A 16,144-nucleotide genomic window follows, 5' to 3' on the forward strand; every position below is an offset into this window, starting at 1 on the left:
TTTAATATTCGATGACATTGGATCCAATAAAAGTGTAAAACATATCATTTTCTGCATCATTATCAAACCCCCATGTATGAACAATCTTCATAGGCCCCATGACCATTTTCTAGCACAAAAAACTGAGCAATCTCTCCTTTATTTCAATTCAAGTGGACCCTTCCACATCAAATACACACTATTGGATGGCTTTCCCATTATTGTTATTTTTCTATTAGTGATTATGTTGCAGAAATGTTTTTTAGAGGGACTGATGCTGACTGGGGAATCTTAATATCCCTTCTCCATTTCATAAAACTAAGAATTTTACATGTCTTTTTTCATCTGCCATTTGCCAAGGTTTTCCATAGTTCATTCGGTGAGCGACGATCATCACTCAATTACTCTTCAAGTAAATCCAAAAGGAAAAAAAACCGTTTTCGAACATTCTCTTATCGAATTGTTATATACACACATGTAATAATGTTAAAACGTGTTAACATGACAGATCGACTCACGACTCGTCATTAGTTCCGAGCCGGCACGACAGACCCATTTTGACAACCATCTATACATACATGCATACATGTGTGTACAATAGTATGTATGTTGGTTTAGATAAAATATTTTGTAGTGGGCCAGATACACCCATTGTTTTAGGAGCATATTTAATCATGGTGTTTGGGAGAATTTTTTGTAGGCATCATTTTTATCCATGCCTATGATGTCTGATACGGTGTTCATGATGACGTTAGTGCATATTGGTTGAACTTTTCGAATCAATATTTATGACTTTTAGTTTTAGAATTCAATTATTTATAGCTTCAAGCTATACTTCTATACAAGTACAACAATCTAACTCACTAACCTCGAATATTAAAGGATACATTTTCAGTTATATATATTGTTTCACTACTTAATTAATTTATAAATTTTATGACTCATCTGGTTTATGAAAGCCATTGACCAAACGCTATTTAGTGATTTTTTATTTTTTTAAAAAATATGAGTGAGAGTTATTTAGGTATATGAATCTTTATATTGACATTTACTATATTATATGAAAAAGTTGTATGAATTCTTCCAACGTTTTTATGCTCGTTGGAGCCACCACTGTCAAATCACTACAATTTCAAGATTAATCGTCGCCATTTTATAATATATATTTTATGTTAAATATTTCGCGAGAATAATATCTTCATCGTGCCTTGATCATTTTTAGGAAAAAAAACACATGGTGGCATTATATTTCAAATATTCTTTTTTTTTTTTTTATGTAGCGGGAATTCTTCGGTGCAAGAAAGAGAATATAGACAATTAATCAAGATTATGAGAAACTTCAAAGTTGCTAATCAGTAAGTTATAATAGTGAGGAACTTTTATCATAGTTATTATTGTTATTATTATTTAATATTTTATGCATATTTTTTACTATTTATTAAGTGTATGCATACTATAATAACTAATTTGGTGTCATGGTCTATTTTTCAATATACTCAAAATACCTTTTTTTAATTTTTTGTTTTCTCCATGTTTCTTACTCACTATCTCCTCATCTCCAATAACACTCTTTGCTAATTTCAGTTCTTTTTTTTTCTAATTAACCTAACCTATTAAACATCAAAATTCATATACATTGTAGTTATTATTTTACACATGAAAATGCGTGTGCATCGTTGCTAGAATTTCTAAAATATGATAGCGATATTATCCAATATTTAAAACCCAAAAATTTACGAACAAAATATTTATAAGAATTATATATTGCAATGTGGCACCGATAATAAACAATTCTTCCTATTATTTATTGCCATTGGTGGACATGGAAGCGCTATGAGCTAGAGTTAACGGGCTAGTTGAAGTGATCCAAGTTTATAGTTTATAAATTTGATGTGACCGTGGCAATATGTTTGATCGGAGAAGTCGTGACCTAAATTTATTTTTTTTTTTTAAAAAAAAATTATGTATCTAAAAAATATATTTTAGCTTTTGTTTTAATGATATTTAAAAAATAAAAACTGTCACGCCCCGGGCCCAGGCCCGCGCATGCGCGATTGCACAATGGGCCCCTATAGCAACTACTTCGTATTCGTTCTCGTTTTACGAAAATGATTAACTCAAGTTGCTATAGAAGTTTGTAGCTCATTTTAAACTCATTTTAAATACTTCATTTTTTCTCATGTGGGACAGGGGTATCACAATCACCCCTCTTTCAGAACGCAGCGTCGTCGTCGCGACATGAACTTTCGATCCAACAGCACCGGGAACCTAGAGGTGGCTCCTACGGGTTCAAGTGGTGGCTCCCGTCATGTAGCACGTTGTCCCGCAGCCCGCAGGTTCAAGAAGTGGCTCCCACACACGTAGCACTTTGCCCCGCATAGCACTTATTTTTCGGGATCTGTCGGTTGGTGACGGTCTCTGATTCCATTCTGTCACACCCCGGCATGCACGACTGCACAATGGGCCCCTATAGCAATACTTGAACTCGTCATCGCTTTACGAAAACGATTAACTCAAGTTTCTATACAAGTCCATTGTAGCCCATTTTAAACTCATTTTAAATCCTTCATTTTTTTTCATGTGGGACAGGGGTATCACAAAAACAATACCACTTTTCAACGTTGATCTAAATACTGAAATTGTTAATTTCCCAGTCCCACTCATTTAAGCTACACTTCTCTTTTCAACTGTCCTAACTTCCAAATATGTAATCTAGTTTTCATATTTAATATTATTTTTTCTTATTTTTTTTACAACATATTAATTGATGTCGAGTTTCGATACCCAAATTCAAATGCATGACCAGTCCCTATCAGAAAAATAGTTGTTTGCATTTCCTGGGCCTACATGATTTTTTTCGGATGAAGGTCGGTACACAAAATTGAAAATATGATACGAATACATGATATTCGAGCTGATTTAAAACAGTTGATACTCAAATTGAAAATAGTTGTTTGCACTCCTTAATGTTTTGTATCGATTTTCATCCAAAGAAGACAAATGTGTCATTACTATCAATATTTGCTTACATATTTGAGTACTCAAAAATCATACATTAGTACTAGATTTGAAACAGTTGATACTCAAATATCATGTATTCGTACCATATTTTCAATGTTTTATATCGAATTTCATCCGAAAAAAATCATATAGACCCAAAGAGTACAAACAACTATTTTTCTGAATGGGATTGATCATACATTTGAGTTTGGGTAAAAGGATTGAACACCAATTTAAAGTTATAATTTCTCGAAAACCCGCTGTTCATCCTTACGTGTAACTTCAACTCGTTGGACAGGACACCAAACGCACCCTTGATGACGTAAAGTTGAGTAATTTGGTAATTCGGACAAGATTCATTGCCCCTATCGGTCATTTCACTCAATCCGAATTCAGAGCCCTATCCATTCGCACCCCACTTTTTGCTCCTCTCTCACACACCTACACATACCACTCCTCTCACAGAAGCACACTCATACATACACGTTGGTGTATGTAACTCCATAGAGCTGTAGCAGTTGTAGTCTCTAGTCTTTATCTGGAAAAACAAGAACTTGACATTCTTCAAAGCCCCCAATCTCTCTCTTACCACTGCACAGTGCTTTGTGCTCAGCAACCTCTCTCCGCTACAGTATTGACGGACTATTTTGCCCCTGAGTTGACGCGGCGATACCGAATCAGTTCTTGCGACCCTCTATAGATTCTGCCAACCGTTGGAGAAAATATTGAGTTCCGATGGATTTCAGTTAGCTCAATATATTATATATGTAATTTTTTTTTTGCGAACGTGGTGATAGTGCTTGTCTGTACAGATAGTGCGCGTGTGTATTGTGCGTGATTGTATGTATGGATTTGGTGGAGGAGGTAGGGGAGAGTTCGTCGCCGCCGAGGAGTTACGGCAGCTTTGGCGGCGGCGGGAGTGGCGGTGGACACGATGTGATCAGGAATGATGTTTACAATCGGTTGATGGAGAATGGAAATGAAGAGGCGATTGGGAATCCTGATTTTCGTGAACTGTTGGAGGCACACTTCAACCGGCTGCCTCAGAGGTATTCGGACTTGTTTGTGTGGGTGATGGATGTTCGATTTTGTTGAAATTGTATTTTGTTTCTTTTGACTGCACGTTTTTTGTCGTCCAATTTCTTGGAAACCTTTTTTCCTAAAAGAAGAATTTTTTTCCCCTTCTCGAAGAAATTTGATGCGCGTGTCCAGTTATGTGATGCACTCTTGCATTTGTAGATTATAAATTAGGGAAAGGTGTAAGCTTTTCTTGGTACACGGCACTATATAATTGATATATTGATTTGCAACAATTACATCCCAATAATCCCCCCTCAAGTTGGAGCATGAATATTTTGAAATCCCAACTTCAGACATCGCTGTAAGAACTGGTCCTTACCTTATGGTTTTGTAATTGATCAGCTGCAGGCTACATGAGACCAGATCTTTCGACGGTCTTGTGTATGTGTTTGGTTCTTTCATGAAAAACTGGATTCTAAGAAATGTGTATAGTTGCTTGATTGTCATAAAATATAGAATGGGGTAGAATTCTTAGATCATCTATTAAGTACTGCGATGGTTGTGGTTCACAGACTGATTGTAGCATTGCACAGCATTGAGCTTCAGATGAAGATCAAGAAACTATATCTTGACACACATTATCCTGTCGTCAACCTAGTTGTAGGAAAACTTGCCAATCTGAGTGGCTACATGCCATCGATCGACAACTACTTAATGAAGTTGCCAAAATTCCTGACCTGGGAGTGCTTTGAATTTCACTGTGAACACATTGCAGCATCAAACAGGGCTTTCTTGCAGCATTATTTATTTGACTGAGAATGTGGAATGCAAAAACAATGGCCGGATAAATAATCGTAAGATAGATTAATCATCCCACATGTCGAGGATGGGGAGTTGCATCTTTAAGGAGGTCATCACCTTTTTAAGTTAGTTTCAGTTGTAGTTTCATTGGAAATGCAGCAGGTCTTGGCCCCACTGCGCCTACATCCTAGTGCGCGATCAAGTTCTCTCGGAGTTTGGAAACTTGTGCTGACAAACAAGGAATCATGGTGAGTTTGGAAACTTGTGCCAAAGTTTCGTGATAATGAAGTCCTCTCATAGTGAAGCCCATGCTACCACATAAGCTTCATAGAGGTCTACCTACACTTCCAGTAGTCGTATATTTAATTGTAATCACCCACATGCTACCTATTTTTGTCTTGTCTGGTGGTAAGTGAGAATCCAAGTTTGATAATTTCAAGACCAGAAAATATCAGCATACATGGATGAATTCATTCCAGTGGGTAAGTTTCTTGGCTGCAGAGAAAGGTGTTGAGGTTGTTTCTTTTAAAATGGTAGCAAGGAAATGTTTGTGAGCAGTTGAGAGATTTTTGGAACAGATGAAATTCAAAATCAGGTGTGCCGTGTGCGTTGTTGCAACTAAACCTGAACAACTTTTGTAAAAAACGACTGTGTAGTACGCATTGTTTGGCCATATTCGTACACAGTTGGAAGAGGTATGATCAAAAATATTTTGCTCTACAGGTTGGAGAAGCCATATCATTAAGTATCTGATGAGGTTTCATCGTTTGATCTTGTTGATGAAAGACAAGAACATCCTTTGTTGCTCCACAACAACTGCAATCGGGAAATTGGAATAGGATTGCAGTTCATCCCACCAGCTCTTTAGTTTTATGAAACTAATCTCAGAAGCAGAATGGAAATCCTGCCAGGAAGATTGAGTGCAGTTGAGGATATGTAGAAGCCATGGAAATGATAGCATTGAAATTAGAACATGATTATGGACTGGATTTGCAGCCTGTTACTTCACAATAGCATTTGCCTACAATTTTGAGATATAGTTCCACGTTCTAGTTCTTTCGAATTACATTTCTTGGAGTTGTACTTGACTGCTTTAAATTGATACTTTTAGATGTTTTAAACTTAAAGACTACTGGAATCCCTTGAGGTGTTTGATGACATTTTTATTGTATTATTTGATCTTAATGTTGTGTTGGTTCTGTTATATTTTATAATATATATGATATTTATGAAAACTTGGGATTACTGTAAGTTATGATGCCGTGGACCTTAATTGCTTCAACTTTGTTTATAATGGTATGTTTTTCAGTTACGGATTGGATGTAAATTTGGATAGAGTGGAAGATGTGTTGTTGCATCAAAAGCTTCTTGCTAGAGCAAAGGATCCTAATAATCAACCTGTTTTCCATATCCGTTTTTTGGAGGTATGCATGTCTTCGATCAATATTGGGCCTCGTTTACTTTCTTGTACCATCTGAAACATCACTGATAAGGCTATCCTCTGTTAAATGGGATAAGAATGACCTATATCTTAGTTGGAATCACCATTTGCTCAAAGTTTATGGAACTTTTGGGGCATGAAATTCATCTCACAATGCTAGCCATTTTCCGTTTCGAGAGGAAAGGTTGATGCTTCAAAATAATCTATCTCCATGCATTTATCTGGCTATTGCTGAAGAGAAAAATGAGTTTTAGGTGGTTATTCAAAAGTAGCTTTGGATGTTTGATCTCTTAACTACTGGTAAAATTTTTCCTGGATGAGTTGAATGTTTCCGCATTTTTCTTGCAGATGAGAAGTCATCCTCTTTTCTGCATTTGCCTACTCTGCAAACTATTGAACTGCATAAGATTATTATTCTACTTTGCTGCTTCTCTGCTTTATGCACTCAAATTTCCCGCAGAATATTTGCACAATGGGTGATGGTGATGGTGATGAACAAGTTTCAAGTGTCCCTCATGCCTCAATTCTATGTGGCACTGTTGATGATGAAGATGACCAGGCCCAGTCATTAAATCATAGGTACTTGTGATATGTGATGGCTCTGATTTTAATTCATTACCAGCGATTTTATGCACGTGATGCGTGCTTATGTATAATAATTTTTTTAACTAAATAAGATAATTGGTTTGTTTTAAAATTTTATAAATATAAAATAAAAAATCACAGAAAAAACAGAGTGGGAAATGAAATTAATATGCCGAAGTCTTGAAATTTTAAAGGCGGTTTTTCAATAAAAAATTATAAAGCGAAAAGCATGCACAGATGTGACTATTTTTATTTGATGAAAAATATTAGATTTTGTTTTTAAAACTGAAAGCAGCAACTTCCTAAGAGAAACATGAAGTCAAAAGTAAAAACATGAAAATTAAAACTTGGAGGGTGAAGGGCATTTTTGGGATTTAAAAAAGAGCTTCACAAAATTACAGTTTTTATTAGACTCTCTCCGTTTATATATAGCAGATATCACTGCCAAGGATGATTTTCTTTTCTTCTTAAGATAGGTTCTCAACGAGTGTAGCTATTATGTGTTCATCTCGCACTTAGTCCTTGTCTTCTCTGAATGTGACTAGAAACAGGAATTTTTTGGGTGACTTTGAGACTTGTTCTAAGCTAGAGGATCTTAATTTGGATGTTAGGCAGAATTCTAATGGCATAAGCAGAGAATATCCTGCGGAAGATTTGACTAGAAGGTAATTACTTGGCTACTTTTGCCAATGCTCTATGTTATCATTTTCAAGATGAGAAATAATATCTTATTGAAAGATGACAAGGGCTTAAAAAATCAGGAGTCTCAGGACCTCTCTATTATATGTCAATATTCTTGATATCCGTGAATTGAGTAACTTTGTTTAAAAAAATTCATACAAAATCAAGACTCTGAATCAAGATTTCTGTGGATTTTCAATATGTAGTACTTATCTAAGATGTTCTATTCCCTGAATCCACTATTATCCAATTATCAACTTATGCTGCTTGGTCTGAGAAGACAATCAAAGGAAATATATTTGTTAGATTGCGTTATATTTATCATTATTTTGGTTGGTTTAAATCCTGTATTATTAGGTTTCTTATCTCTAGCACTTAAAGATAGGTTAGTTGTTTTTTTTTTTTTTAAAAACAAAATTATTTTCTAGCAAGTCTATATAAATTACTTTGTTATGTAATTTTATTATCCAGTCCTTTCATTAGAATAAAAATCCCTAATTTATTCTCGTTTCAAATCAGGTATTTTATATTTCATGATGTTTATTTGCCAGGAGATTTTTTTGGTCACCTAGCATATGTAATTTGCTAGTTATTTCGTAAGTTTCTTTGTTTCAAGTTTCAACACAGTCAACTACTGTTTTGAATATGTCCTTTCTACAAGTTGCTTTCAATTTACTGGATTTGTCCTCTGATTATATAAGATATGGGCTATATGCAATGTATTATTGGTCTGTTTCTTGTGCAAAAGTGAATCTGCAATCTAAATATATAGTGCAGGAAGGAAGCTCTTCGCACACCTATCCATGAAGTGATATTTTCTACTGTTGACAAGCCCAAGCTTCTTAGCCAGGTATAATAAAAGGATTTTCTGCCTTGTTATTCAGAATGCTGGTGTTTACTTGTGAACTTTCGACTGTGTTCTTATTATACCTTGATCAGAATATGCACTGCATATTTCATGCCTCTGTTCTATGCATGGGTGCTTCATTTTCTTGAGATGAAATTGGCAACCTGTTTCTTTATTGTATGCCATTTAAGCTTAAAGCATGGCTTTCTAGAGTTCCTTTCCTTTCCTTCCCCTTTCTTCTTCCTACCGTCCCTCCTGTTTTTGGAAAATTTGTCCCTACAGATCTCTCATTTAGTCACTTGCATTGGCAACTGAGCCTTAAAATAACATTATCGTGAATCAGATTCTGCTAACCCTATTTTTCTTGTTTGCAGCTTTCTGCTTTGCTCTCTGACATAGGACTCAATATTCGGGAAGCTCATGTGTTTTCAACAACTGATGGATACTCTTTAGATGTATTTGTTGTGGATGGATGGCCTGATGAGGTATCTGTGGTTAAGTTTACCAATTCAATAATATTGTCAAACTTAAGGATTTTATATTTGAAATTTTGTGGAGTGCAGGGTCACAATTGAAAGTAGTTGGTTTGAGTTGGATCCTGTATAATTTTAAATTGTATGTTTACCAAGTTAGTAATATTATGAAACTTAGGAATTTATATATGAAGTTTTCTGGAGGTAGGGCCCCACAAAGCTATTTCAATCCTGTTACAATTTAAGGTTCCGGATGTGACGACAACTTAATTCCCGCTTGATTCTAGATTACTGACTTGTTTTATATACTGTCCAGCCCAAATTCAGTGTTATCAACCCAACCAATTTATTACTATTTTTTCAAATAAAAACTTGAATCATCGAATGAATATCAGTCTGTCCTTGATAGTACTTGATACACGAAACCACATAATTGACAATTTGACCTGGTTCATATCCGCTAACAAATAGATCATGAAGATAATTGATCAAATTTCAATTTTATTGTTGTAGGCACTAGGCACAATAATACACACCCGTGTAATAAAAAAACATAAAGTAAAATAATATTATGGTTCCTTGATATCTTTTCTGGGTATGAAAGAATGAAAATACTAGTTTATCTTTGTGCACGGTCAACATCTCTCAGTTGTAATCAATCATCATATTTCAATTATGGGTCTTTTTTGCGATTTGATTTGTTCTCGTACCTGTCCTGAACTTTTACGTTAAACCAATTAGTCTCATACCTAAATAAAACAACTCATGCCAACTTGTTTCAACTTTCGTCGGTCTTTCATTTGCTATAAAGGTGGCACTTTTGTGCTTGAGTTTCTAATTATTCTGATTTCCTTGTGATTTTTTCTTATTTGTACTTTAAACAGCATAAACGAAGAAAAAAGGTATAGTTATTGTTTGCATTTATTTCCTGGAACCAACTCATAAATCCACGATCACATTTTATTCGCATAAGCTTTACATTTACAATAAAGGTTTAAGAATTTCTACTTTGCGTTTGCATGAGAGTTTTCAACTTTTATGGTTTTGTTGGAAGGTGGTCAAGGGAGTTTATTTGTGGGGTGTAAAATTGGGTGACAGTTAATTCTTGAGAGTGATGTAACCTGGAACAGAGATTAGGCATACAGCATACTTCACTGAAGGACCACTAACTTGCAGCTAGAGCTGTTCAAATTTCGGATAAAACCGAAAAAACCGGCCGAACCAAAAAATTTGGTTTTTTCGGTTATTTGACCGGTTTCGGTTTAGTTTACATGATTCCGGTTTTCCGGTTCGGTTTTAAGGGAGAAAAAACCGAAATATGTTAGAATTCTGTGTTTTTTTTTTTAATATTGTACCCCAAACATGCCTCAACCTAAAACTTAAAAACAAGTGTTTAAACACTAGAATAAGCAAATAAATGTTAGGGTTTAGCCGCACAAATCAAGACTGGAGAAGAAGATCTCGCGCCCTACTGTTTGCCTACTTCACACCTTCTCTTTTCAATTAAGGGCACAATCTAGATTGGAGAAGAAAACCTCGCGCACTGCTTCGAGCCTTCGTTGCACGCCTGCGCCTACTTCACACCTTCCCTTTTCAATTATTTAAATTGACTGATTTTTCAAAACTTATAAAATTTTATTTCTCTAAAATTAAAGCCTTGAACCGAAAAGTCTGAACCGTATTACAAAAAAATCGAACCGAGCCGAACTAAAATGGTTCAGATATCGGATATAGCATATGTAAAACCGAAAAACCGAACAGAAATGTTAAAAAATTAAACCGAACCGACCGATGAACACCCCCCCCCACACCCCCAAAAAAAAAAAAAAAAAAAACTTGCAGCCAATATATTGAGTATTTAGAGATGGAATGGCTGAGCATTACTAGTCTCTCATTTAACTATTGGTTGTCTTCTACTCTTCTTTCGTTCTAACTTTTTATATGAAAGTCATTTAGATGATGTTGATTGTATGTCTTAGAAAGTGGAAATGCTGTTGACCTTGAATTATCGTTGCTAGGGTACAGGGAGTCTTTATGAAGCGATGATAAAGGCCATTGCTAGAAGCGAGGTATCCAATATGGACTATGCTTGTCTTCTGTAAAACAATATATGTTTCTGTTTATCATCCATTACAAAGTACTGGAGATCAATGTTGCATCACCATTTTCACTAGGGATCATGGTCTGGTTCATCGCACTCACAAACAATGATAGAGAAAACTATCGCTTCAAAGACAAAGTGTGAAGATTGGGAAATAGATTGGAGACTGTTGAAGATAGGAGAAAAAATCGCTGCCGGATCTTGTGGAGATTTGTTAGTTCAAAGCATTGTGATGAATTCTATTGACTTTGTTTCTCCTGCCTTATAATTGCTTACATATAGGTTTTTTTTTACAAGGTATCATGGTGTATATTATGGTCAGAACGTCGCTATTAAGGTCCTCAGATCTGACCATTTGAATAATTCTCTGGAGACAGAGTTTGCACAAGAAGTTGCCATTTTGAGGTACTTTCTTTGAAGTTTTTTGCTATTGAGATTCAAATACAAATTTTTTTAATATAATTTAAACGAGTAGTGATTTTTTAAAATGTGAAAAGGTTTGTGAAATAAAGCTCTTTTATGAGTTGTCTGACTAATAAATTCAAGGTTAGATGTGTTTTGGGAAATGGTAATATTTCTCCTAGTTTCTCATTTCAAGCTCCATTGTCTTCTGTGCGTCGGTTTTAATATCCAAACGATTTTTGTGGAATTTTCATAAACATGAGAATATTAAAACGTGATGACAGTGGGGCAACACTTTTCTCTTTTCCAAGTAACATGAAATTGAGACGAGGATTGCTTTATAGAATTCTCCTGCATCAATTATGTGTCAGGAAATCATCGAACAAAAGTAATTACATGATATGGTCACTGTTAGAAATGCCTGGTTGATCAATAGTTATCATATGCCTTACCTGTAATAAAATGAGATGCATCTTGTGGCGCAGCTGTTGCTACTTCATTTTGTTGCTTTCTTATCTATATTTTCAAACTTGAATTGCGTTTGGAACTTCTCCATAATCCATGGCAGGAAAAGTGCTTATCTAATCAAAATTATTTGTTTGTCACGATTTCCCTCTTTAAGACACTGTTTTCTCCTTTCAGTTATGAAAATACTAATTCTTGCAGTCTGAGTTGAGTCATAAATAGAAACATGATATTTTCATTCTAGTAATATTTTTTATTTCTTTTGGTTGTGAAAATTCAGGCAGGTTCAACATGAAAATGTCGTGCGATTCATCGGTGCTTGCACAAAATTACCACATTTATGCATCGTAACAGGTATGGTGCTTTCTATATTGTTGAATCAGATTCATGTTGCCATAGAATTTTTGTTCATATTGTAGACTTTATGTTAATTTTGTTTTGAACCCTGCAACGATTTTCCTATTCCCTCCTTACTGTAGAATGAATGCTTTGGAAGTATAAGCATTTTTTGTTATCTTTATGGACAACCTCTTTTTGTTTTATCTTAATGCCAATTAAATTTCTGCCCGATATTGATTACTACTGTTTTCTAATTTTCTTATTTATACATGTTTCTATTTGGGTTTAGAGTACATGTCCGGAGGGAGCCTTTACGAATATTTACACAAAAATCATCATGCATTGAAGCTACCACAGCTACTGAAGTTTGCAATTGATGTTTGCAAAGGAATGGAGTACCTTCACCAAAAGGATGTTATACACAGGGATTTGAAGACTGCAAATTTGCTTATGGATACTTGCCACGTGAGTTCATTATGTCTCGACATTTATTTAATTTTCCCTTTTGTCCCTTTGATACTTTTTGGCACGAATAGTTTTCGGAACTGAGGAATGTAAATTTTTTTTTGAATAAGAATCCTTTTCCTACTAAATACTAACTTGAGCTTAGGATCTTTTGATTTTGACTTAATGGTGCTATACATATCTTGATTAGTGTGATCATAATTTGTTTCAAGGTGGTTAAAGTGGCAGATTTTGGAGTTGCTCGATTCCAGAATAATGGTGGTGTGATGACTGCAGAGACTGGAACATATCGATGGATGGCGCCTGAGGTATAAATTCTTTTAATTGAGTAGTGTCATGATGTGTAATTTGTTATTCAATACATTCGGTCTGTGTTGTCTTGATTTGGAATGGTTTATATATATTACCGAAGCTGGATTATTCTAAACTTTGAATATGGTGCAGTGAGGTCTGTCCTTGTGGAAAAACCAACTCAGTCCTACACAACACTATATATTTTTTTAGCACTAGTCTTTGTTGCATCTGGGCACTATCTTTCATTTCTAGTTTTGAAAGAAGTTTTTTCTTCATTGACCTGGTACCTGGTGTCTTGGTTTTAAAAATTCAAAGGCTTGCATTATGAATGTTTGAATGGCGCAGGAGTCTTCTTTCCTAAAATTTATTTGTTAATTCAACCCATAAACCCTCTAAATTTTCGATGCTCTGATCTGCTATCAAAATATTTTTGAATTTCCTGCACTATCTGAAAGCTAGCGTTTATTAAAACTGCTTCACAGGTGATAAATCATCAACCATATGACCAAAAAGCAGATGTATTCAGTTTTGCTATTGTTCTTTGGGAGTTGGTCACAGCGAAGGTTTGTTCTTAAATCCAGCCTTTAGAGCAAGACCTAGCATGTTCGAAGTCAGTTCGTACTATCGCTTATCTTGTTTCTTCTGCTTTCAGGTGCCTTATGATACAATGACACCTTTGCAAGCTGCCCTGGGAGTGAGACAGGTAGTGTTTCTCCCTGATGTTCTGTTTAACATGATTTGTGAGCCGATGTATCACATTTGCAAATTTACTGGTTATGTAGCAGCTATAGCTGTATCATCTTTTCCTTGTGTTCTCATGTTGATGCTTAATAAAGGAGAAATCTCGACCTGGCAATTCCACCGATATTTTTTTTGAGAGCAAGACTTTCGAAAACATGAAAGAATCAAAATATCTTATGGTGGAAATCTAACGTATCTGCATGCCACTTTTTTGTCATGGTTCGAAGAAATTTCAATCTGCCATCTCATTTGCCTGCTTGTACATCTCGGCTTAATCATTGCTCTTATATTTCTGGGATAGGGTCTTCGACCAGAACTCCCAAAACACAAACATCCCAAGTTGTTAAACTTGATGCAAAGATGTTGGGAAACACTCCCTGCCAAACGACCTTCCTTCACCGAGATTAGAATTGAACTTGAGGAACTCCTACATGAAGTACAGGTAAGGGATACATGGGCACAACTATATAGGTACATTTATGCGTGAATTCATGAAATTTATTCGTCATTAGCTCACGGCTTTAAATTGTTTTATAGGAGGCTGCACCTAATGGCTGTTGAGTATATATTTAAAGAACTCGGCACATTTTGGTTGTAACTAGTGAGAGCTTGTTTTGGTCCCCCCTCCCCACCCCCCTCTCGTTGGCTCTTCATAAAAGGTTGGTTACAGGGATTTTTGGTTACACGCGACAAGGTGTGTTTGTAATTTTTTCCCCCAAAAAAACTATAAATGATAATTTTGTACATGAAGTTCAGCGCCAAAGCCTATTACCTATACTTGTAAAGATATGTACAATGTATTTCTTGTTCATTTTTCTGTTTGAGAAGAAAAATCGTATTTGGGAAAGAGTTGCTTCATTCATCCATTGTTGGGGTCCGAATTTATTGGTTCCTCCTTTTGGACAATTTGTCATATTTTCTATTGGGAGAATGAGATACGTACACTGTGAACTTCACATAATTACGGACGTGGGAAAAGCCAAATTTATGAACTGCATTTTCTAAAAAGAAAACTCGTAAGCATAGCCTCCTGAGTTATTCTAATTCACTTGAATATTGCATATGATGATATAAATTTTTTTAATACCATTTTTTAGGATCATGATTACGGCGACGAAACTCGTACATGAGTTGGAACTGTCCTAATTTGGTTTTTTTTTTTTTTTTTTACGTGGTAACCAGCGTCCGCTATTTTTGGTGCGCACTGGGTAAATCCTCGGACTAACGCAATAGACTGCAAATTACGTTAGTCATGTAAATCATACTAAGCAAGTCTTGTATGACAGACTAGTCCAAGAAAGTGTTGATAGGAGAAATCAAACTCTTGTCGCCAAGAGTTCACCTACTTCACAATTTTGTAAGCTCAAATTTCATCGTTTCACTAAATTTCTTTATTTATTATATTGCCATTTCATTTTTCCAAATTTGAAAATTTAGTTGAAACATAATTTTATTAAAGAACAGACCGCATCGTGCATGACTTTTAATCAAATGACACATATTTGATCATATATGTGTGCAAATTATGTATCTACACCTTTTATTTCGTATATATATATATACATTGCCATTAAACGGTAATTTTTTTTACTTGATATTAGTTGCACTAATGTATTTTTTTTTTATTTGATGAAGCAATTTTTAATGTATTTTATTATTGTTCAAAAGGAAAGAAGTCAGGGACAACCGAGCAGAAGTTGAGTAAGGAGATCGTCACCTCTCAATATTATATATATTAGCATAGTTGCACACGCGTTGTGTGTGTATTAAATAAAACAATATATTTAGGCACCGTTTGGTTCGAGGATAGGATAAATAATATTTGGATAAATAATATAATATAATATATAATAAATAAAAAATGATAGTTAATTTAGTATTTGATTTGATTGATAGATAATAGTTTATTGGATTTGATTGATTGAATTTTGTATTAAAAATATAAATTATCATTTTGTCCTTTTGAGAATAAATAAAATATGAATAATATTATTTATAAGGGTAATATAGTAATTTAAATTCAATGATTTGATTGATGTAAGATAAATGATAAATGATTAATGATTTGATTGATGTAAAATAAATAATTAATAGATGGATAAATAATATGACGAGAAGAACGCGAAATTGGATAGGATAAGTTGTACAAGTATTAATTGTACTTGTACCAAACGGTACCTTAGTATCTGTTACATATAAATATTATATAATTTTCAATAATTTTTAAAATTATGTTTTTTTCATTTCTAAAATAATATAAAAATAAATTTTAAAGTTATTTTTCATTTTATCCTATCTAAAATGGTTAGTTAAGAAAAATATTTACATATATAAATAAAAGTTATTTTACTTATTTATATATATAATGTAAAGGGTAATTTTGGAATAAAAGTTGATGTCTCCCTATTCAACTTTTATATATAGCATAGTATAGATATATACAAAATTTAAAAAAATTCCTCCCATCGGTATATATCATCTAGAGAGAAATATTTTAGAAAATTTATTAA

The 16,144-nt window shown here is 34.4% G+C and overlaps 1 protein-coding gene across 4 annotated transcripts; it reads left to right on the top strand.

Annotated features, from left to right (window-relative positions):
* The first annotated feature begins 3,444 nt into the window (after window positions 1-3,444).
* LOC140860041 (serine/threonine-protein kinase STY46-like) lies at window positions 3,445-14,490 on the top strand. Of its 4 annotated transcripts, none has more exons than XM_073262795.1 (16): window positions 3,445-4,028; window positions 6,110-6,224; window positions 6,702-6,820; window positions 7,378-7,491; window positions 8,285-8,357; window positions 8,729-8,839; window positions 10,846-10,896; window positions 11,002-11,141; window positions 11,226-11,333; window positions 12,076-12,149; window positions 12,424-12,599; window positions 12,812-12,907; window positions 13,376-13,456; window positions 13,546-13,596; window positions 13,936-14,076; window positions 14,172-14,490. In XM_073262795.1, the coding sequence occupies exons 1-16, from the start codon at window positions 3,826-3,828 to the stop codon at window positions 14,193-14,195; spliced, it is 1,677 nt and encodes a 558-aa protein (XP_073118896.1). In that variant the 5' UTR covers window positions 3,445-3,825; the 3' UTR covers window positions 14,196-14,490. The 4 variants fall into 4 exon arrangements, with proteins under 4 accessions (XP_073118896.1, XP_073118897.1, XP_073118898.1 ...); XM_073262796.1 differs by having other exon boundaries at window positions 7,438-7,491; XM_073262794.1 differs by having other exon boundaries at window positions 3,446-4,028; window positions 7,372-7,491.
* Window positions 14,491-16,144: the final 1,654 nt, after the last annotated feature.

This window comes from Henckelia pumila, chromosome 4 (genome assembly GCF_033568475.1).
Source record: "Henckelia pumila isolate YLH828 chromosome 4, ASM3356847v2, whole genome shotgun sequence".
Taxonomy (NCBI): domain Eukaryota; kingdom Viridiplantae; phylum Streptophyta; class Magnoliopsida; order Lamiales; family Gesneriaceae; genus Henckelia; species Henckelia pumila.